The sequence below is a fragment of the Drosophila suzukii genome, chromosome 3, assembly GCF_043229965.1.
Source record: "Drosophila suzukii chromosome 3, CBGP_Dsuzu_IsoJpt1.0, whole genome shotgun sequence".
NCBI classification, from domain to species: Eukaryota; Metazoa; Arthropoda; class Insecta; order Diptera; family Drosophilidae; genus Drosophila; species Drosophila suzukii.
This window is the reverse complement of record NC_092082.1, coordinates 16,527,964-16,551,691: the sequence shown is the minus strand read 5'-3', so window position 1 is coordinate 16,551,691 and position 23,728 is coordinate 16,527,964. Positions and strand designations below refer to the sequence as shown.

Genomic DNA, 23,728 nt, shown 5'->3' with positions numbered 1-23,728 from the left:
TGTTTCTCATTTTCCATTTCTCCCAGGCCAGAAATTGATATGAGCCTAAGCCCATTCCACGCTTAATGTTGCACAATTAAATTCATTGAGATGCATAAGCACCTTCCAACAACAACGCATAATTATGCAGATGTTGGCCATTTAAAGGGCCGGTTGTTCCCACTTCCCCCATCTCACTATTTTTTTTGGTCTTCCTCATGGGGGAGATTGCATGTCTGCTCGGACCAACAAATCGCGTCTAATTAGTGACCCGCAAATGAAGAAATTTTTCGGATACGAAAGAAATTTCTTCGTGCACTGCGAAAATCAAGAAAACCATCTGGAAATCTTGAAAATGTTCTTATAATATAAATGTTTGACTTTTATATCCCTAAAAAATGTTAAATGTTAGGAAAAATGTTGCTTATTATTATTTATAAATCAGTATTTACATTATTCATTTTGGCAAGATGAAAAAGATAAACTTAAAACTTAACCCCTTTTTGATTACCTCATTTTTCCCCAGTGTCTTACATAAGTCTTCCTTCAAGACATGCAACTTTGTTTTCGGGGTCTTGATATTTGTGGACAGTTCTTGGTATTGTTTTTGTTTTGCGACTAATTTGTTGTTATTCATTTTAATGATGCGAAAGAAAGTTACGAGCAGTGAAAGAGAAGAAGCAGCCCTGTTGGCATTTTCTAATGATGCATATAAATCTGGTATCCAATAACCCGAAACTCAGTAACCAATATCTATCTCCCTATGTCGCTTTTGGCATGCAAATTTCAGCCATCGGCTGTCCGGCCAATAATCAAAGCCAATCAATCAATATATGGTTGAGGTTCAGTATTCATCCACTTTTGGGGGCGGGGGACTGGTAGAGTCGTAGAGCCAGTCCGATGATGATGGCTCATAAATATCGAAAATGCAGACACCTTGGCAGCTTTTTGCTTCCTTTGGCTGTCGAAAGATGAGTGGAAATAATTAGTTATCGACGGTCATCTGTGCAACAGTAGCAAAGTCAGTCAACTCGGACCCGCTGCGTTTTGATGGGTGATGAAACTTTCGCCAAAATAATAATTACTCAGGAATTTTCATGATAGATGACTTCAGGAATCTGGAATCTCGAAGACTGAAGATTCAATCGGTTTAATGCAGGATCCTCGGTTGATCAGAGAAGCGATGGATCTTCGTTAGCTAGGATATCACAATAATAGTCATAACTTGTTGGCTTAAGATATTTACTACATAAAAGCCACCAATGAAGCTATACAATCCCCTATCATCTCAAGAACATTAATTTGCGAGAGCTGGGCACTTACTTTCTATTACCTCAGTTTCGACTTTTACTGAGCCAAAAACATCGGTTTCTGGGGACAAGAGTCCCATGTTGAAGTGAAAATTGCCGACCTCAGATCGAGATTGAGGACAAAACGCGGAGGAATGGGCGACAATGAGTTATTTCTGTGGCTAACTGCTGGCAATTTCGGTGTCTGTGTCTGTAGTTGTCTGTTCTGATGGCTAAAAGTGAGTGAATTTCATGGCCAGGCTAATGAAAAATGTACCGGGCTCCTTAAACTCTAATTAAAGTTTTTAAGAGTCTGTGTGTCTGTCGGTTAGTTGGTTGGGTTGTTCGTTCTTTATTCTCCGCTGGGTCTTGTTAAGGGGCTAATGCTATAAACTGTCTTCTAACTGTGCCCATTCTGTCTGTTTTCATGTGGCCACATATATGTGGCTGCTGCTGGAAGGCTGCTTTTCCCATGATCTTTTTCATTTTTCTATGATCTTTGGCTAATTAGTTGGCACACTAAACGATTTTGAGGATCTTGTATGCTTAATATAAATCCGCTTTATGCATTCGCTGAAACCTGGGATATTTCTCCCATGCTCTGACTTCTTCCGGTAAAGCCCATAAAAAAAAGTACTCATCTTTTTATGATATACTTGAGTTTTCGCACTGCATATTTTTACACTTCTTTCTTTCGGTGGAAAGGGTAATGTAATGTTTTTTTTATAAGCAAAACATAATTCCTGATCAGGGCTTTTTGTTGCTTTGTTTTTATGGATTGGCCGTAATTGAATTTGTGGCAAGGCAGCGAGGGCCAACCTCTCCAGCATCTTGAGGTATTTATTTAATTATATGACGGGTCTTGACTTCTTCTTCAGGCGCCGACAGCTGCTTTCTAATCAACATTGGTCCAATGATTTGCATTTTCAGCTGCTTAAGCTTCGGCTTTTGGCTTTAACTTTACGTTACTTTTGCTTTAGTTTTAATTGGTTTTGCTTGGGCAGAGTTTAGAGAGGAAGCACTTCTGCGGTTGAATAATTTTGATGGATGCATAAGGCATGTGGCAATTTGGTCAAGAATTAAGCCAGCAAATCCAGAGTTCTGTAATTGTCGGTTATTAGCCTGAAATGTAATTTTATGGCGTTATAATTGGTTTCATTCTTTTTGCGGATTGATGTGTTTGTTGCGGATCTTCTCCGATCTATTTCATTTTAATTATATTTTAGATCTCTTAGAAAACATTTGGATCATGGTGTTATATTGATAAGATAACTCCATTACATCTAGCAGCTTATCAAGAAGTTATATTTTGTGAAATATCATTTTTTAAACATCCGTTTTTTTTAAGTCCCTAACTGTTTCATTTTTTTGGTCTTAACAGATTTGTTTGTTTTTTATAGGTAAAATAAATTTTATTTTAAGTAGCAATGAAAATGATTTATTATCATTATTATGTTCGCCTTATTATCATTAAATGTTTTTTTTCAAATTAAATATTTTTACATTCAATGTAAAAATTACTTATAACTTAGCCAAAAAGTAGGCAATACATTTGAAAGCCACGGTGTTCACAAAAGTATGTGGACAAAATGCAATCAGAGAATGATATAATAATGATTAATATTGCCTACTTATAAGGGCTTTAAATAATTTATATTTAGGTATAAAAATAAAAATCTATTCAGAATAAAACAAATTAGTTAAGATTTTTTTTCATAAATTAAAATTTATTTTTGCCTTTTTACAAAATGTTTAAACCCAAAACATCGCTCAATTTTGTTGCTCGTTTTTAGAAAAAAACAAAATCTCGTAGCTTAAATCGATGTACATATGCATAGTTAGAGGGAAGAGGAGGAGTCATGGTGGTTACTATACGTTTACATGAAGTGCGCAATTTCTAAATTAATTTCTAACTTCCTTGGAAACCCATTGCTGAGCCTGATTCCAAAGGAAATCGCTTTGAAGACGTCATAAAAAATTGCACTAAAATAGCTGCCAGAGTTGTCACAGTTTCGAACTGCCCTCGCTATGAATTATTCAATGATATATCCTTAGGTTAACTAACTGCACCCTATCTGCACATTTGGCACATCCTGCTCTTTGACCTTTGCTGCGTTGCTCTACGTAATTTCCGTTTAAATTATAACTGAAACTGTTTCTCCATTTTTTTTTTTTAGTTATACATATATTAAAATATATACAATTTATGCGGGTTAGATTACGAGTATAGTTTGTTGCTATATTACATAATGGAAGGTATGCCCTCCTTCGTTGCAGGTTTTGCTCTTGTTTTCATAAATATTCATTACAAATTATTTGTATAACAAACTGCGCACATATCGTTGCTTAAAACTAATTAAATATTTATATCATACGTTTTATGACCAAAATTTGGTAGCAAAAGAAACACGCTCCTTTTTTAAAACTTGAAAATGATTTGTGTGTGTGCGGATTAGGCATTTTAAGTTCTAAGCTTGTATTTGTTCGTTTTTCCTCATTCTCATTAGTTGGTAACTTGGCGAGACTCAATTGGCTCAGTCGATATCTATATAGTAGCTGCTCCACCGCTCAATCTATCCTCCTTTACAAAGTGTTTGTTTTATATACGTTTGCTGTGTGGAATGGTTCCCAAGTGCTGCACTCAATCGTTGGCCATGCAGTAACCGGAATATGTCTGTATGTTATCCTCCAGGAAACTCTCGCCGGCTATCACACCGGACTGCGTATGATGACTGGGGCAGCGGTGACCTTTGGGGCACTGGCACAGGGAGTTGATGTTGACCTCGTCGAGGAACTCCTGCCGTTTTCGCACCGTGAACAACTTGCACGGCTGCTTCCGCTGACAGCGAAGGCGCTAAATAAAATAAAAATAAATGTTATAGCCAAGTTTTCACGAGAAAATTCCTTATAAACTCACCGTCAGAGGAGAGCAGGCGAAGAGGTATCTGTAGCCAGGACTTCCATTGCCGATGGGTTCCCTCTTGGTGAGATAGGTCACCGAGTTCCGGGGACACCGACAGTGGACTATCTGCTCTGTCACATTCAACTCGGCTGCCGTTGTCAAGGTCCAAGTGTAGTCACGGAAGTGTCTGCAAAGGAAGAGAGATATTTCATTTAGATAATATATTTTTTATTTTTTTTAGACCATTTTGGTAAAGAATTCTTCAGAAATATGAAGTTTATGTAATATATTTCAACTTACTTGCAAACGGGTAGCTTGTGAACCGGCTGGCACATTTTATAGTGCCTGGTCTTATCGGCAATAGTGTGACCATCCTCCACGCCCAAACTGCTAGGACAGCCTCCAATGAAGTTAGTGGGTGACTCCTTTAATCCCCGATGACCCGAGTGCCTCATGTGCGCCGGACCGCGTGGAAATTCATTATCCTGCACCTCCGCATAAGGCAGGGCATCATTATAGTCCGGCGACTGATCCAGATGATCTAAATCATCCTCATAGACGGCGCCCAGTTTCTGCATTAGCTTCTTCATGTGCAGACTTTCGAATTTCTTATCCTGGAATTCACCCAAAAGCATTCGCTTGTGCTGCATCATCTTCTCCCTTTCGAAGTAGTTCCTGTATTTCAGGGAATCCGCCGAACCCGACGAATGACTGTGATGATGGATGATCACATTGTTGGGCATACGATTCGATTCGGGACAGCGACACTGTCGCTCAATCCAGGGAGTTTCGTATAGATCGATCTTGGAGCAAACCGCATTCGGGGCGCAGATGGGCAGATCATCCTCAGAGTCCTTGAAATGAAGTAAAAGAAATTGATTAGTAAAATATATTGGCATATATTTTATTTTTAAAAGGCAAATAACCTCCCTAAATTGTGAATAGCAATGGGTGTATTCATTTCATCCGTAATCTTCGAGAAACCAATGAAATATAATACATTTTAAGAACTTGATTTTAAGCCATAAGAGCCTATTATTATCTCCTTCATACTTCCATTGATTATTCGCCACATTACCATAAGATAAACAAACCATAAGGGTAAACTTCCTTAGCCCAAAATGTCCCGAATCCTTCAATAATAGCCGCTTGTGTCAAGACAATCTTGGCAACTTGATTAACATAACTACAACGACTAAAGTCGGTTCAAACTCGGGGATAACTTTGGTGTGTTTTTGTTTGTTTGTTTGTTTGTATGTTCTCCGGCAAATACATTTCATTAATTGAATTCTCTAAACAGAGAGACGAGAGACCCAAAAGTTGGGTTCTGTTGTTGTTTGCCCAAGTCGGGGCCAATAAAAACTTATGCATTGTGTTTGGGTCCTGGTCGTAACATAAAAACCAACAACTAGCAACTGATGGGTGCTTTTCGAGGATGCCACTCCAGAGGCTGATTCCCTTCTATCATTCGATTTTATTGTTAGTGATGCTTGACAGCAACGTCCACAGCAACAACAACAGGTTTCCAATGAAATTATCGAAAGCAATCAATTTTTTAAGTGGAACTGTCGCGCACCTTGTGTTATTTTTTTTTCCTGTGTGTTATCCCTTTTTGTCGAGGGTTTTCGCCTTTTGTTTGGTTTCAATTTCATTTCTCTCTCTATCTCTTCACTTTTCTCTTGATTTTTATTCAAATTATTTTTTGGGTCTTCGGCTTGCACCTGCTGCTACCTGAGCTGTTTAGGGTCATTCCTTGAGGTCCTTTATTTTGTTTTTTTTTGAGGGTGAGCGCATACCGGAAGTCCGGAAGTGATTTAGTGCAACTGACGGAAGTAAATAAGCGAGTGCACACACACACACGCAAAAGGGATTAGCCGTAGACGAAGCGGAAGTGAATCCGAAACAGGTTGCCTGACCTTTTACCTTTTTGCTCAATTGAACTGGAGTTCTATGACAATTCTCTCTGTTCTCTGTTTTTGCTGTTCTCTGTCTCATTCCCCTCCGGAAGTCGTCTGCCTGCCTTCCTTATTCACTTTATTAGTTTTATTTACTTCCTGATTTTATTTTTTTTTTCGCTTATAATGTCGCTTCCGGAACTTCCTTTTTGCCAGTTATTCTTTGAGATTCCCACGCATTTTTGACCCAGTTTCAGGCATAGCACCTGCCGAAGTCCTTAACCCTTTTGACGAGCGAATTTGTCTTCACTTTGATTATTCATATTTCAAGTAGGAGCTTCGGGCATTGCTGAGATTCTTTTCCGTTTGAAGGGGGAGCTATGTGGCCATTGTCAATCCACCCCTGACAGGATACGCCAGAAGTGGAGTTTTATAGGGGGTCGCTGTCGAGTAAGCAGCGTGAGAAATTCTTTGAAATTCGAGCATGTTTATTGAGATTTCTTCCCCTTCAGTGTTTTTTCTCTACCATTTTTTTTCGTTGTGTTTGATTCGTTGTTTTTCTTGTTGTGTCGGGAAATGGCACTTCAAAGACATCACCGTTATACGTATAAAATTTTACATATTGATAAGCAAATCACAGGGCAGGGGCAGCATATCTAAGAAGACATGCTTCATCGGCATTCCAAAGCCATCAGCTCATCTCTGCGAAGCTCACTATAGATGCACAGAGAAAAATTCTAGACTAAATTGGTGTACTCATAACAAAAATGGCTTTGCACCTTTTTAAATGTATAATTATAGAGTGATATCTTCATAAAAGATGTTGTAAAAAGTTTTATATGAACTAGGTTAAATTGCCATAGAAAATATGTTAAGATAAAAAAAATTCATTTGAAATGAGCTTAAAACAATACTCTTACAATATATGATTAATATAAGAATGAAAATATTGTTGTAAACTCTGGAATGTTAAAGAAATTTCTTTCTGTGCATCACTAGAATCAACTTATAAACAACACGAAAGTTTTTGTGTTGGCGAAGAAGCTGGAAGAGTAGTAAAAGTTTTGCCGGGCCAACACAAAAAGCGAGGGAAAAAGCAAACACAAGAAGGGCGGCGAGAAGGGAGCGAAGGCAACCGGATTTCCGGTTTAACAGCTCCCCAAAGAAGGTGTGGTGGGGTAAGCAGAGGGGCTGGGGGGTCCAAGCTGCTGCCACACTTTATAATTTGCCCGATCTCCATCAGCAGCACGCGTGTACATACGTATACCGCTCCCTGAGCAGTCAAACAATTAGCCTCATGTGTCAAAGTGCAGTGCCAACGGAAGTTGAGAACGCGCCAAAGACAATAAAAGCTGAGTTTTCCCCCCGCCTGGCTCCCATTTACCCCCTTATTCTTTCCAGCAGCTGGACACTGCAACGTGAGGCGGCAAGCATTGACAAGCTTTTGTGTGACTTTTGATTTCAATGAAAGCCGCCTGAAATGGGGAACCCTTCGCCCATACCATCTCTTTAATTGAATCAAATTAACCCCGCACACAACCTCCAGAGGGGGGAAGATGGCATGGTTTGGGTTGGGGGGACTCCCCTCAATGGAATTCTTGGAGCTACTTCTAGCCTCATTGCTGTCATGCCTCATGTGGCTGCCTGAATGCCGGGAATGCCACTCCACGCAACGGAAGTGAGGTGTCTACAATTGCACAAGGCAGTGGTGCCAATTTGGAGGGATTCCTATAGGGATTTTATAATAATCATCGGGTAATACATTCAGAAATGGGGTTTTTCAAGCTTTAGGTCGTCTTATTTGTCATAGGTTTTGATTCTTACTTATTGGAAAATATTATTTTATATCAATCAACAAATAATACATTCCGAAATGGCTTTCTTTTCAAGCATTAGGTCGCACTTTTACTCATAGATTTTGATTTTAACTTATTGAAAAATATTATTTTGATGTGGCTTCGAGAAAAAATTAAAACCATAAAGTAAAAAAATATATATAGAACTATTAAATCAATAAATATAATTTTTAAGATTAATAATAAGCATTCCTAAATATTTAAATAGCCAAGAACTATAATTTAGAATAACCTTCAATCAAAAATCATTATAACCATTTAAAAATAAAGACTTCAAAATAGTTATAGTTGGCCCATTTGGTTTACCTTATTCAGTTTTCAGAATAGGCTGCTAGCATTACCTTCCTAAGAACCTGACTATGACTTCTGCAAAACAGGGTCAAATAGCAAGTGCACCTGCTCTGCTTTTTGCTTTTTTTTTGTGCATTTTCGGCCCCATCTGGTGCTATCAATAACCAGACCCAACCAAAGGACAATCAATGATATAAATTTCCACACAACAAACGGAAGATGTCTGAGTTTTCTCGGTGCAGCGGCAACAGTTGGTTGAGTCTTTTTTTCTAACCCCCTCCCCGGCCGTAATTCTTTCGTGGGTTTCGGTTCCCATGAGGGCGTTGACGCACACACGACGATCAACGTCCGGGCTGGAGATTTTTCCGATTTTCCGATTTTCCGATTTCCCAACCGTTAGACGAGACGGATGGATGGCAGCAGCCTGCCGCCTGCCACAAGTGTGTTTCCATCAGGTAGTCTCCGCTATATCCTATACCCCTAGACCCTCTGTTATCTTTTGTCTGTGCGTTAATGATTTTTCTATACATTTCCTTTTCACATTGTTTTTCCCCATACCCCTAACCCATCCCACACTCTGATTTTGGGTTATTCTTCTCTTTTTTTGGGCTAGAGAATTATGCAATCTGGCGTCGTCATGTGGCCGGAGTAAGCGGAAGTATGCCGGCTCAGCCTCAGTTTTGATCCCAGGCCGAGGGTTTCTGGTGGTCAAGTCTGGGCCATCGGATATATATGGCCGCAAGTCGGTGTGTTTACACGAAAATTCAATTAAAATTGTTAGAAACGGAAGTGGAAGATGGAGCCGAAGAAGCGGAAGTAACACGGAAGTTGTTAGGTCACTATCTGTCTTCCGATTCCAAGTCCAAGTCGGAGGCCCAGAGAATTCCAGTGAAAACTCTCAGGCTCAGAGAATTCTGGGTGAGATTAAGCCCAAGCCGGAAGTAGGGAAGATTTGTGTACGGCCGGCTTCTCAAAAAAAAAAAAAACCAAAGCCAAGATGAATTTATATTTATGTATATAATAATATTACTTTGCATAGGCAACGTCGAGGAAACGCCAGGGGCACGCAGACTGACCGTGCCACTTTTGCTTGGTTTTTTCACTCGTTTTTTCTCTCTGGATTGCCTTAACGGAAGCATGCCCCAACCGCAAACAAGCAGAGAAAAAACATTTTCATTCATAAAACCAGCAGAAATTCCAAAAGGAAGCGGGCAAAAGCCAACAGACAACAGCAGAAAAATTATAAGAATGTCAGCTAAAGGAGGGAGTTGCAGAAGTTCAGATACCCTAAGTGATCATGTTTTAGGAAATCATTTTTAAAAATATTCATTCTTAAATATAGACAGTAAACTGAAAAAACGTTTAAACATCTTTCCACCGAAATAAGATACATTTTGTTAAGGAACGTCATTTAAAATATCTTCAACTTTAAGCTCCTTTTAAAAATTTTTAAGTGTAAGCTTTCAATAATTTGTTTATAAATTATTATTCTTGCATTAAAAGCAACTATGTGACATTATATGTGGTGAAATAGTATTGTATCATTTCTTATTAGTTATAATTTCCTTATCCAAGCTCATTGTATAGCTGAAATACCCATCCAGCTCGTCAAGGATTGTTAAGGGTATAGCTGGGAAACTGGTTTCTCTGGGGGCAGCCAATTGCAGCTGAAGCAGCAACAAACAACATCAGCAACTTCCCCTTTTTGTTGCTGCTTGATTTTTGCGTAGCTTGTTGATCGTCACAATTAATGAACGTCTACGCATACGGACATCCACTAACCACATCCACATCCTCATCCTCAACCCCATCCTCATCCCGAACCCCAACTCCACATGCCCAGTATCCAACCACAATCGGTCTCAGCTGCTGATGTTGCTGCTGTTGCTGCCACAACGGAACGGAAAAAAGTAATTCATTCATTCATTCATTCAGCAACAACGTGGCATAGTTGTTTGTGGCTTTTTTGCTGCGGCTTTCTGGCCATTGTAATTGTTGCCTTGGCCAAAAAGAAATAAGACAACCGCAAAATGTTGCCGACTATATGGCGGGCTATAAACATGTTGCTGCTGTTGCCGTTGCTGTTGCAGTTGCTGTTGCTGCTGCTACTTGCGATGTTGCTGCTGTGCTGTGGTCTCCTTTTACGCGCTTGCCGCCAAATAAATAAATCTTGACTACAATGCCGATGGCTTGTTGATGTTGCTGCTGGGTTTTGCTCGGTGTTGCTGCGGGGATTTTTATGAATGAATGAATGAATGGCCAGCTAGCTAAATGAAAAGTTGCCCGGCTTTTAGTGAAAACAGGCTTTGCCTGTTCGTTTTTTACACATATATTTTTTTCTGCTGGCAAAAACAAAACCTCTCTAGTAAAACACCCGAAATGGTTTTTCGCCTGTTTTGTGTGTGATAATTACGAGCAACTCGGTGTGCCACGCCCCATTGCCTCGCTGCCGCCCCCTTTGTAGTACCCATATAATACCCATACCCATTCCAATATGTTGTTTACTCGACGTCTGCGTGCGTTTTTATGAATGAAAACCAGCAACAAACGAAGACGAGCCATTCGTCGTTGTTGGCCTTTGCTTATTTATAGTTAATTTATTTTTTTTTTGCCCCGCCATCGTTTTACTTTTTTCTCTCTTCTTCGTTGTTTTGATATTATTGTAAACAAATTGCGCCTTTGGGCACGTAATTAGCACACTTACACGATCGGAAAAAGCCCCAGAGTCTGGGAAATTGGAACGTGTCCATCAATAACTGTAACAAGGTCTCTATCTCTATCTATCTATCGCTTCTTGGCCAACAAAAGCGGAAGTGTTCGAAGCCACATTTCCGTCTTGGCCAGCAACAGAGAAATGTTTTCGAAAAAAGTGGCACAAAGCCGAGACAACAATATCAAGAGAGAGTATAAAGATACAGATATAGAAGTCTGGACATGATAGATACATTTGCTTGACCTCATGGCTGACAAATAAATAATTACGATGATAATTATTTTCACCGAAAATCCAGTGACCTTCTACTAAATCTCTTTTGAGGTGATTTGGATTATTTTTAAATCAATGCAATGTATATTATCTTATTCAAAACGGAGAAATATTTAATAAAACCCAACGAAGTTATATAATCTTGAAATCTTAGTAAACCATAGAGTATTTAAAGCTTCGACTGTGACTTTGGTACGACATTTTAGTTAATTCATATAAGATATATAAATATATATATATATTGTATCTATAAAGTTGACTTGGCGCGCGCGCCAGCAACAAAGTATATATTGTAGAAGAAGAAGGAGAAGTCGAGGGAAAAAAGTGGGCAAACTAGTTTTTTGGTATCCGAGCATCCGTTGGCTCAGGTTGTTGTTGTCGGGGCATTTTTCTCAATGGAGCTCTCCGAGATTGTAGACTTGGGCATTTTTTTAGGTGAATAATTGCGGTATGCTGGTTGTTTTTGTTTTTTTGTTTTTTATGCAAATATTTTTATATACGCGCCTATCTGCGTCTGCGGCATCCAGACACACTTAACCGATATACATATCCATTGTTTTTGTTGTCGTCGTCGCTGTCTACTCTCTTTCAATAATATTTGTTTGTCTTTTTTATGATTATTATTTTTTTAGTTTTTGCCTCTGAATCGCATTGAATAATTTCTATATTTAGCATAACAAAAATTCCATCGTGGAGAAAAAAAAGCATAGATTGAAATTATGAAAACATGATATGCGAAATCAAGGGAAGCGCGTTTCGATTCATTATGGGATTAAAGTGTTGTTTTCAAATTGTTGTGATGTAAATCATTTAGAAGAAGGTACGGAACTTTGATGATTTATAGAAGGATTGTGTTAATACAAGATTTTCATTTTTATTTTAAAAGCCTAAATTCATTTCCCGTTAATTTAGTCATCAACCAATTAAGGAATGTCATATCTATGATCTATTAATTCTATAGAACTAGACCGATTCTGTAGCAGATCAGTGATTGATCAATTAAGGGGTTCCGTGTTGATAAATTTTTTTTTCTAAATTAACGATAGTTCCCAACGTAGAAATTCATTCACAAGAATTTCTCATCAAGAAAACCTGACAAAGTTCACTAGAAAACGGATGCTCGATTCCATTGATGATTTCTGTGAAAAAAAAACTCATGAGCATAAAATTACCAAAAGCAGATCAACGATTCATAAAACTTGTTTGAAGATGTTTAAATTCAAAATTGTCAAACATATTGGATGTATGAATTAGCATAAAAGTGCCATTAATTACTAGTAGAGGTGTGGCCGAAAACGCCAAAAAAAATGTTAGATGTATAGAAACAAATGTATTTTCATAAGTATTTATTGCATGTTTTGGCATTAAGCATACGCACAGTTGGCGCGTTTGTTTTTATGTTTGGATTGTGGCCTATAAAGCATTTTCACACCTGGCTGCAACAACAGAATTTATGTGTAGCTTGGTCAAATGGCCAAAATTGGAATCTATGCTTGATTTGTTTATGCGTTTCTCAGTCAATTGGAATTTGTGGCAGACTCTTTTGATATTCCATTTCCATTTACCACTCCCCCATACCTCGTTTTCCCAACTCTTTTTTTGCTTTTGGCCATGCCACGCGCACACACATCGACTTGTTTAGGCCAAATATGCGTGGCTGATCTGTTTGTATATGGCCAACAAATTGCCCGATCTCTGTTGTTGTTGTTGTTGGTGTGCTTGCCGTTGTTGTTGGCCTTATCCATTCATACATTTGGACGGTCTGTCGCTTTGGCATTCATTCATTCATAGATTGACTTGCCCAGCCAAGCGAGAAGTTGAAGTCGCTGACGTAGCATTCGCTGGCTGCTCTGCTCATCCAGCGTTTACGTTTTCATTCATTCACACACACATGTGCAGTGAGAGAAAATTATGCATACAAGTTGGACATTCATTTTGAATGCTTATTTAGTAGAAATGGATATACCTTATGTCATTTAATAAATTATAAGGATAGAATATATATATATATAGTAAATGAACCTTTAAATGATCTTAAATATCTCAGAAAATATTAGCAAATATTACCTTATGACATTTAATAAAGTATAAGGATCGTAATAAATATATACATAGGAAATATACCTTAAAATGAACATACAAATCTTAGAAAATAGCACCAAATTCTTTCAATTTGGTACTTTCATACTTTTTTTTACGACTTGAAAACATATTAATATCATAGTTACCAACAGTTTGTTTTACAATATTTTTAAATGCAATAAGCTTGCAAGTTTTGGCATTTTTCCCAGTGTACCAACTCACACATGCACCACCCCATCACCCCTCTCACTCGCCAGCATTTCACCCATTATACCACACCATACCATACCGTACCACCATCATTATGACCATCATCATCGACTTCTCGTAGTCGTCGTGGTCGTATTTCATTCATGAATTTTCTTTCATTCAGGTCTTCCCCCATCTCCCATCTCCCTCCCCCCTCTGTTGCTCTTGCCCTCTCTTTCTCTCTTCCCCGTCTCAGTCGTTGTTGTTGAAAACGTTTTTAAATACCGGAACTGAATGTTTAGCGCTTTTAAGCATGGGAACTTTTTGTTTTCTTCTATCAACTTTCCTCACCCTCCCAGCCTCCCAGCGCCTTCTTCCTCCCTCCCTCTCTTTCCCACCCTGTGTCCCTGTCTCTTTCTAACCCCCTATGTTCCTCTCTTTCTGGCTGCTCATTCACTGCCTTTTGTGGATCTATTCCGTTGTGTTCTATTCTCCAATAAGGCGTTTTTATTGCAAGTTTCCAAACAACAGGAATTCTCTATTTTTTTTTTTGGGTTTTTGTCTATTTTAGGTGTTGTGTTAGGATGTTGTTTTGTTATGCTTTTTTTGAATACGCTCCACAGTTTTTGCAGACAATCGGATTTCAAAATTTATAAACCAAGTCGAACTGAATTCCTTGGTTTAAAAAGATAAATAGGTTTATGGTCTATATTTTAAGGACATTTAATAGTTCGATTTCAACTTTATATTCTCTTAAAGATTTTTAACATTTATTCTGAATTGTTAGGAAAAGTTTTATAATCTTTTAAAGTAAAATATTATATATATTTTAAAGTACTGATGTTGATCTTTCCTAAGGGTATTTCTATTTCGAACCTTTTTTTTTGCTGCCCAGCCCCATTGCATAGTTGTTTATATAGTCAATATTTTGCTTTTGATTGCTGTTGATATTTCACGCCTCGGCCTCGTAGCAACATCAGGCAAGAATTCGATTTCAGGGCGTGTTTTTTGTCATATGACATTTGACATAATAGATATCCGATACATGATATATGGCAGACACCCATTCCCATACCCATTCTCAGTTCCAGTCCCGTCTCTTTCTCAACGGATACTTGATTTATGGCCAGATCGGGAGTGGGAACAATGGAACCGACTTGACCTATGATCTGAATTCGCATTGTAATGGATTTAAGGGGAAAGATAACGCCAAGAAGTTTTTTGGTGGACCGTTGGCTTAGTCATGAATAAGTCAGCCAGCATTGAACTCTTGACCCGGCCGGCTAATTGGTTTTGGTATCGCTCATATCGTTCGGTTATAGCAATTGCGACTTTAATTGATCAAATGCGACAGATCAGTTGAGTTGAGCTCTCGGCTGCAAACAACTTTCATTTTTCATCTAGAGCGAGTGTGTTGCCGCTGCAATTAAATGTGCCATATGCGTGTGCTGATATATGGATAGTGGTTTTGTGGGTGTCAAGTGTAATGGCTATAGGGCGGCTGCTAAATATAGCCAGAGTTTCTTGGGCAAAACGAAAAATAAAATATAATAATCAAAACAACAAACTAAGACTCGGACCCAGCCCAAAAAAGTTGCATTGCAAAACCTGCTGTACAGATAGAGAAAATCATGTAAGAGATTGGTCCAATATAAAACCTAATTGATTGATTTTGATTAACCATATAGGTTTGACAGTCTCCCATTATAAAGTAAGGGATCGCTAAGTGCTTGAAGAGGGGATTTGAACCCCTAAACTTTCTTCTACTTGTATACCCAATGAAAGTATCTAATCAAGCGATATTATTTTCTGTGTAGATGCTGCTGCTTTTGATATTGCTGGCGTGGGCATTTTACAAATGGCAACCAGTTGAACAGGTGTCTGCTGACGTTGTTGCCTGCATTATGCAACCTGCCATTGCCAGTTGTTGGTTTTTATTTTGTACCTATTTTTTTTTGTGTTGCCCCGATCAATGCAAACATGTTGCACGAGCCACACTTTGTAATTAGCCAATGCTAATCAATTTAATTTTAGGTTTCATGGCTTTAGTTACTCACCCCCACTTGGTAAAGGATGCGCAGATCCCGTTCGGCAATGTGCTTGCTGTTGCTGCTGCGATGTTGCTGCTGTTTCTGCAACATTTGTCGCGCATGTCGCCGCGATTCGGCGAGATCCTTTTCCTCGGTCGCCGTGGAAATGCTCACCACGGTCAGTTGCTCGGCAGCAGGCTTCACTGTACTAGTTGCTGCTGCGGATATATCTTTGGCATCGTAGACGGTGTACTCCAGACTCTTGTGCTTGTCCGCCGTGGATGTTGTCGGCGTGATCTCGAACACCTCCAGCGGCAGTCGCGTGCCGCCGACAGCAACAGCAACGGCGGTCAGCAGCAACAGCAACATGCACGGCAGCAACATCAATGTCGCAGGCATGATTTATGGCTCTGGATCTGGATATGATCTTTGCTGGATCTGGCTCTGGATCTCGGAATCTCCTCCTGAGATTTGCTTCTCTGTTGTTGTTTTTTTTTTTTATTTTTTGCGGTTGTAATTGACACTCAATGAATTTTGTAATTGAATTCGAATCAAATCAATGTTCTCGCTCTATCTCGCTCGCTCGCCCAGAACCCATGGCTTACATGCCACACGAACACACTTGCAGAAACGAACTCTACAAATCAGGTTTCAAATCGAACGATCGATTGATTTGTGGCGAATGTCACTCGAAAATTATTGAATATTTTTAGGGCCCACTACAGTTAATGGGTGGTTTCTGTTTGCTGTTTAGTAACTTTACACCCGCGACGTCGCTGACTCGTCTTTCGCTCCTGGATCGTATACTCTGTGGCACCGCTGATCTTTCGTCTCGTATCGCTTGCGCTACCCTCGCTATAAGGTTGTTCGCTCGACCAACTCACTTTTCGAACTGATCAAACAGAAAATTCAAAAACGAACAGCGACGGCGAACGGCGAACGAGAGCCGCTGGAGAAGCCGGCAGAGAAGTCCGCTGCTCGCGTCGCTGCCGGTGCGTGCGTGTCGTTACACTGAGAGAAAATACATATATTGTTTCTAAAAAGATATTTGGAGAGGCTAACACTCTAGGTACCTAATACTTAGACATCTAAAAATTCTATTACTTCAATAAACAATTTTGTTTAAAATATTAAAAAGGCCTTTTGTTACACTTAGAGAAAATTCCAGATCTATATAATAAATTGTGTCTAATAAGCTATTTGGAGAAGTTAATACTCCAAGTACTTAATATTTGCACAACTAAAAATTCTTTAATTTAAAATAATAATTTTGTTAAAAATTTTAAAATTTGGAGTTGTTAGAGATAAAAATCTATAAGGTCAATACTCCAGGTACTTAATGCTTACAAATCTAGAAATTATATTACTTAAAAGAATAATTTTTTATTTAATTTTAAGAAGGGAAAAGCGAAGTTAACAAATTTTCCGAAATTCCTCTTTAATATGCAAGGTTGGGTGATACAGGAATTATTTGGTAAGGCCAAAATTTCTGCTCTCTTAAAAAAGCATTCCGTAATTATGTGACGTTATTTTTAATAATATTGTTTAAATTTGTTTCCAAATGTGACAATAACTTATACCAGTAATCATACAATTATTTTGAAAAAGTTACAGAAATTTCTTGAGGTTGAAAATATGATCTGAAAAAGGAAAAACAGCCCTACAACAAGAAAAAATGTTGTAGCATACTTATACCCGCTTTTTAATGGGAATCGAAAAACATTTTAAAGTTTATATCATGATCAAGCTTGCACATTTTTGTTCTCGGTGCACGATTGGCAGCGGCAGAGCGTCGGAGAGCTCGAAAGAGAGCGCGTCGTGGGCTGGATATGAATGAATGAACATGTTGTTGCTGCTTTTTCCGCTGGTGGTTGCAGCATCCATTGCCGCCGTGCGCCTGTGTGGGTGCCAGTATCTGTGAGATGCATCTGTGTGCCTGCATGCCTGTATGGGTGAGAGCGAGCGGATGGCAAGGTGTCTCTGGCTCGCGTGCTTGGCTTAAAAAAAAAGTAACAAAATACAACAAAATAACAAAAAACACAACAAATAAAGGGGGCATCGAAGCCAAGCGGCTTTTGCCGCTTCCGTTGCATCCTTTCGGCCGTTTTTGCTGCCGCCGCCGCGCTGTTTTTGTCATCTTTACTACGGCACCGGAAACTAATTCCTGCCTTAGCCACAACGACTTGGACTCCGCCTCCTCCCGGCCTTCTTCGTTCTCCTTCTGCCGTGCTTTCATGTTTGGGCCTCGTTCTTGTAGCGCATGCCAAAAAAAGAACAGAGAAAAAAATCCAGAAAAAGTTTAACAAGAAAGGAGGAGACCCATCTCAAAATGAAGCTTTAAGTTCCCTTTAGAAGGTAATTTTTTTGGCTCATCTTTTTTATTTTTTCTCACACAATAATCAGGTCCTTGTAATGTTATAACCGAAATAAAAATGGTTATTTTTATCAGAAGTCCATCAGAAATTTCCAAGGTCCTATATAACCCTATATTAAATGCTTTAGAACGCTCCAGTTAATTTTTAAATATTTTAAATGTCATAGTTCTTAACTTCGAACTTATTTTGGTGCTGTTTTCAAGATTAGTTGTGCAGTTTTCAATTTTATTTGAAATATATGTTTTTTGGATATCCAAAATTCTTAAACAAACGGAAAAACTCCCATCTAGGGTATATGGAGAGTTCGAGAGAGACCTGAAAACGATCTCCATCTCCATCTCCCGGCTTGGAAGTTCAAGCGAAAAACGCGCGCGGTTCGGCAGAAAGCCCGCCAATTTTATGGGCCAAACCCGATAAGATTTCATTTGTTTACGAGTTACCTTGAGACGCGCCAGAAACAACAATAACAAGAACAGGCGATATAGGAGCATTAACCAGAACCGAGAACTCCAACTGAAAGGCGGCCATTGTTAGTTGGAGGTTTCCCTTTTCTTTTTTTTCCCAATTCGATTTCTAGCTAACGACCAACAGCTGATCAAAGAACGTATCTCTTGTTTTCTATCATTCGCAGGTAAAATGTACGCGGTAATTGGCCGGCGGCACGGCAAAATCCTCTCCGGCGATTTGACCCAGGGCAGCGGCAACTTCGCGGTCACCTGTCTTCTGCCGGTGATCGAGTCGTTCAACTTCGCCCAGGAGATGCGAAAGCAGACATCTGGCCTGGCCTGTCCCCAGCTCATGTTCAGCCACTGGGAGGTGAGTACTGTACAGTGGAGCTTGCGAGCTTGAACTTTCTTAATTTCTTAAGTATCAGTAAGGATCGTCTTTAGGTAGGGAGACCCAAAACTAAGAGCTATCAAATCACTCCTTAAAAACAGTCATTAAAGATCTTATTTGAACTTGTTAGTATCTAAACCCCCAAAATATCTATTTATTTTAACAAATTAAAACTAGTATATAATACTAAAATTAATATTTTAAAAGAAAGAAGGGGCGACACCCAAAATAACAGTTGGATTTATAGAAAGCATTCTTGCGAACTTTGATTTGAAGTAACTTTACCATAACTTGATATTTTGACCAACTAAAATGATTAGATTTATTAAAGCTATTACAAATTTTAGAAAAAATTGTAGATGAGTTACGGATTTATTATTAGCATTTGAGTGCAAATACATTTTTTCACACTATTAAATTGAAATGACAATTTATTTAAAGGAACTTATATTAAATCATTTTTTAAGAGACCTGAGGTGACTAAACATTATTTTCTGTCTGCTTGCTTTAAAAAAATCTTTTCTATATGAGGTATTAAGCTAAAAAGGATCCATGAGTAAGTCTTACACATTGACACGTACTGAAAATAATCACGTGGTTTTTTCTACATTTGTTTAACACAATTAGTCAGATGCAAAACATATAGTTATAAGCGGTTGTCAGATTACAAACTCAAAAAACAATATAAATAATTTTTCTGGTAATTTAAGAATTCTTATTCATTTGACCTCTTTCTTTGTAAGAAGAAGAATGTGCGACATTTGTGCAAATCAATATTGTTGTTTAGTTTTTTCGGCTTAGTTGGGGTGGTTACTTTAATAGAAGTCCGACTGTAGCTGGCAGAGATTGGTGGAGCAGCTGTTGCCGCTGATGGGGCACAAGTGCAGCGCCTGTCCGACCATATGCCATGTGCGTGCCTCACTGTACTCCCCCTATTCCTGACCCCGATCCTCCCAGTTCCCTTTCCCCAAGACTCTCGCCTGCTGTCTGTGGTCAATATAAAAATCTCAGCTTACGCTGCTCTGAGCCTTCTGTTACCTTCTGTTGAAGTCTTATAAGCTAAACCACAGCCAGCAGCAGTAGCAACATGGCAACAGCAACTTCAGTGGCAGCAACAACAGCAGCAGCAGCAGCAACAGCAGCAGCAGCAGCAACATGGCAACAGCAACAGTTGGACTGAAAGTTATATGGTCCATTTGAAGCTGCAGCTGTGTGCCATTCGAGGTAACCCAAAGCCCCGAACCAGACTCACTCCCTCTCTCTTCCAGTCGCCTTCTTTCTCCATCGCATTCTGACCTTGTCGTGGGCCACAATTAACAGCCAACTTAATGATTTTTCCCTTCGGTTTTACGATTTTGGACGAAAACGGATGGGACAAGATCAGCGGATGAGCCAAGTTCAGCCAAAAATAATTATAAAGTTCCACAGTCTACAGAATTTTTGGTTGGAACTTAAAGTTATGGAGATCGTCATTAAAGAACATATTTGTTTAATTCGAAAAACAAACCTATTATGAAACTTAACATCAAATAAACCAAAATAAAGCTCAATTTTAGTTATCGTTCAATTGGAAATTTTTTAAATATTTTTATATCATCCCTTTATTAAATTTTATTTTTATATGTATATTCAAATAATTAGTTTTGTAGCCTGAATAAAAAATATTTCCAATGTGCGTGCATTCTGTATGGGTATAAGTCCCTCTATTAGTGTTTTTATGCTAGTGTTGGCCATATCGCCCAACCAATCGATAACAACAAGTTTTTGTATAATGACTTCCGGCGATTTTCTATTTCTCAGCTCAAGTTTTGCCGGCGACGGAGATGTTGTTTGCCGTTGCTTCGTATAATTTCTTACGCATTTCCAGCGCCAGACAGCAGGAAAAGTGGAAAAGGGGCGGGAAAGTGGGAGGGGAGTCGGATTGCACAGAGAAAAAATACATAGAAGCATTAGGCATATTCAGTTTCAGCAGCCTTTGAATGAAAATCCCATTGAACCATTAATAATTCCCCACAAATTTCAGTAACTAAAATGCAAAACATGTAGAAAACTTGATAGCATTTCAGTTAAAAACACTTTCAGACTAACTAAATAACATTTTTTATTTTTCATTAAAAACGCTATAATAATATTTAAGCTTTCCTCGATTAAAATATTTGTCTTTATATAACTTTAAAGGCCATATTCTCTCTGTATGTGAATTGCGTCTATATCTTAACTCGTATCTATGTTAAAGTCTTAACGGAAACTAGTTTGGCCAACACAAGTGGATAAGTATCTGAAAGCTATTCGATTCAATTACAATTTCGATCATTATTCTGGGCGAAGGTAAAGTGAAAACAATTAGGATTTCAGCTTACCTTTCGCCCGAGCAATTAAAACGGTTGGTTTCAGCACTTTTGTCCACGCCCACATGTGTTGGCCAGTGGCCACCCCGCCCCCTGGCACCCAACCCCCCTCCCCCTTTCTTTTAATTTTTTTCCCCTTTCTGTAAACCCTACCTGCCAGTTGAGTGGGCCGGGCTCTCAGCCGTGGGCGCAGTTGTCACGTGCCCATAATAACAACGAAGGCGTCAACTTCACTCGAGTGGCCAACTTCTGGTTGGGGGAAAACGGGAAAAAAGGGCCCAGAGGCGGGGGGTTCGGGGAGTCGGGGGGTCGGGGAGTCGTGTTCCCAAAAGGCCATTTCCATTTCTTGCCGCATCATGGCCCACAATAAGTTCGTTAAGCATCTGCATCGCCGGATCAGCAGATCAGCAGCCGCAAGAAATCATCTCTGCGGATGACCTTTTAACGTATGGTATGTGGAGGCTTCAAGCTGGGCTGCAAACTGTGAGCTGTGAGCTGCAAGCTGAAACAGAAACCGAAGACAACAAAAACTAATTTTCAGTTTTCATATATCATAATTTTTCTTGTTACTGCCGTTGGTCTTTCACTTCACGTAGCTGCATTAAGACGGCAGACAGGAGCTCAACAGTTAAGCCAACAGTGCGGTTCATTAGGAAAATTGAAAGTACTCCATTAGAATATTGAGGATTTTTAAATGATATTCTAAAAAAAAGTGGGAAATTTGTAACAATAAATCAATGTTATAATTGTTAAATTAAAATAAAACTCATCTCTAAAAAAGATCTCTAACAGAACTACCCACTATCAGTCATTATAATTGTAGTGTTCCATTTTTCGTAATACATAATCATAGAATATAGTTTAGAACTTAGTTTAAATTTATCTAAAGATCTTAAGCTGACTAAATTTTGTTAAAATTGCTTCAAATATATTTTAATTACCACCTTAAATGTTATTTTTCTTGTAAATCAGGTATTGTTTTTTTACAATCATCTGCAGTTTTGAGAATCCCTGATTCATCCTCCTCATTCCTCATTCATATCTTCGATATCATTTTAGTGGCCTGTAACTGTATATATATACCAATTTATGTACAATATTTGGGTCCCATAAAGAAATAGTTTCACTAATGGAACTTTCTTTTGACTTACAGCAATGGGCTGCACTGTTCAGCCGACAAATACCTCTTCTTCGGGTGGCTACTGTCTTGCGCGCTTTTGTTATTATTTAATTTTGTGCTTCCTTTTGTTTTTCCCCCACTCCTCGCTGGCTGAAGCACTTCTCATCTCTTCTGGCCACTTGATGAACCCGAAGATTGTTATTATGATTACGTGTGTGTGTGTGTGTGGGGACAGGGGTCGGGGCAGGAAGAGGGTCAAGACCTGCAGCCTACCGAAAAAAAAAGGAAAATAAAAAGAAATAACATAACAACTTTGGCTACTGGTCTTACTTTAAGGCCGCTCTGCTCCGTGTTTTCTTCTGGTCCGGATTGTTGCATATGATTTGGTTCTGGTTGTTGTTGTTGCTGTTGCTGGTGTTCCTGCTGCCTGTCGCGCTTTGCATGCAAGACCTCAGTTCTGGAACTCTGGAACTACTTCAAAAGCATAACAGCCACGGCCACAACAAACTGTGAGCAAAGAACCAAGACAAATAACAAATAATCTGATAACTCGTTTTGTATACCTGCCACAGTCTGCCCCCCCCCACCAAAGGGAAAGTCTACAGTGGAGACAGTCGAGTGGGGAGTGGGGCAAGAGGGGGGAGGAGGGGGTAGGGGAAGGGCCAAAAGCGAAGGGGCGGGGCTGGGACTGGGGCGGAGGTGGAGTTGGGGGCGGGGGTCAGGGAGCAGGAGAGGGGGATCGCCCAGGGGCGGGGGAGAGCATGGCAGTGCCCTAAAGTCTGCCTGGTGCGAATAAGCACACACATACAAATACACTGGGAAAAAAATTAATAACCAGATCAGGGACTCAAAGTACTTTACTATATCTATAATATTCCTTCCTTAAGAGACCCTCTTTAAAAAAACTTTTACTAAAGATCCTGAATCCCATAGCGAGTGCACCAAATGGCTATCTTTTCATAACCAAACCAACACAATTAAATAATTTATTTGTATATTTAAAATTATTATTTTTTTAAGACCTTGTCATTATCTATCATAGAGTATAGCACTACCAGAAATTACTTTTCTTGTTAATAAATAATCCTCAATTACGAATTTTCCGATTGATCTTAATTTATGATTTATTTATGATAATGTAAGAGTTAGTTTTAAAGCACCTATAAATAATAAGATTTAGTTACATACTAACACGACGACATTTTCTAAATAATGTGGCAATACTTTCTCTCAGTGTAGGGATATATCCATGCCAAGGCAAGTGTTTATCCAAGTGGCCAAAGGATTGTTGTTGCTATCGTTGTTGTTGTTCTTAAGTGGAACGTGGTTTGCATTGTCCGCTCGCTGGCTGTCAAAATGACGCTCATCGTAGTCCGCCGTCCGCCGTCCGCCGTCCACTGTCCGCTGTCCGTTCGCTGGAGACTTTTACAGGCCCAGGCCCCCAAGTCTCTCGAATCAACTCGACTCGACTCGAATCGAGTTATATTCTCTGGGCCCGGTCTCTTTCACAGTCTTTCAGCCAGTTTCTGGCGCGCGATAATAATCTCAA

General features: G+C 39.2%; 2 protein-coding genes across 2 annotated transcripts in view; one reads left to right on the top strand and one right to left on the bottom strand.

The window, feature by feature from the left end:
- Nucleotides 1–23,728, top strand: part of LOC108011297 (elongation factor-like GTPase 1) — an 80,773-nt gene that overhangs the window by 48,725 nt on the left and 8,320 nt on the right. Inside the window, exon 4 of the mRNA XM_036815922.3 lies at nucleotides 18,506–18,690. Coding sequence (XP_036671817.3) covers nucleotides 18,506–18,690 — 185 coding nt within the window. The remainder of the gene's footprint in view (nucleotides 1–18,505; nucleotides 18,691–23,728) is intronic.
- On the bottom strand, nucleotides 2,969–16,395 carry aos (protein argos). The gene is made up of 4 exons (XM_017076417.4): nucleotides 15,527–16,395; nucleotides 4,471–5,024; nucleotides 4,186–4,357; nucleotides 2,969–4,122 (listed from the first exon to the last, which is right to left on the bottom strand). The coding sequence occupies exons 1-4, from the start codon at nucleotides 15,896–15,898 to the stop codon at nucleotides 3,910–3,912; spliced, it is 1,311 nt and encodes a 436-aa protein (XP_016931906.3). The 5' UTR covers nucleotides 15,899–16,395; the 3' UTR covers nucleotides 2,969–3,909.

Excerpts from the sequence above, each read along its gene's own strand:
- aos (XM_017076417.4), bottom strand. The coding sequence starts at position 15,898 with ATGCCTGCGACATTGATGTTGCTGCCGTGCATGTTGCTGTTGCTGCTG. Across the intron at positions 4,358-4,470 it reads CACAAGCTACCCGTTTGCAA|ACACTTCCGTGACTACACTT; the intron begins GTAAGTTGAAAT and ends CTTCCTTTGCAG. Across the intron at positions 4,123-4,185 it reads TCGCCTGCTCTCCTCTGACG|CGCCTTCGCTGTCAGCGGAA; the intron begins GTGAGTTTATAA and ends TATTTTATTTAG.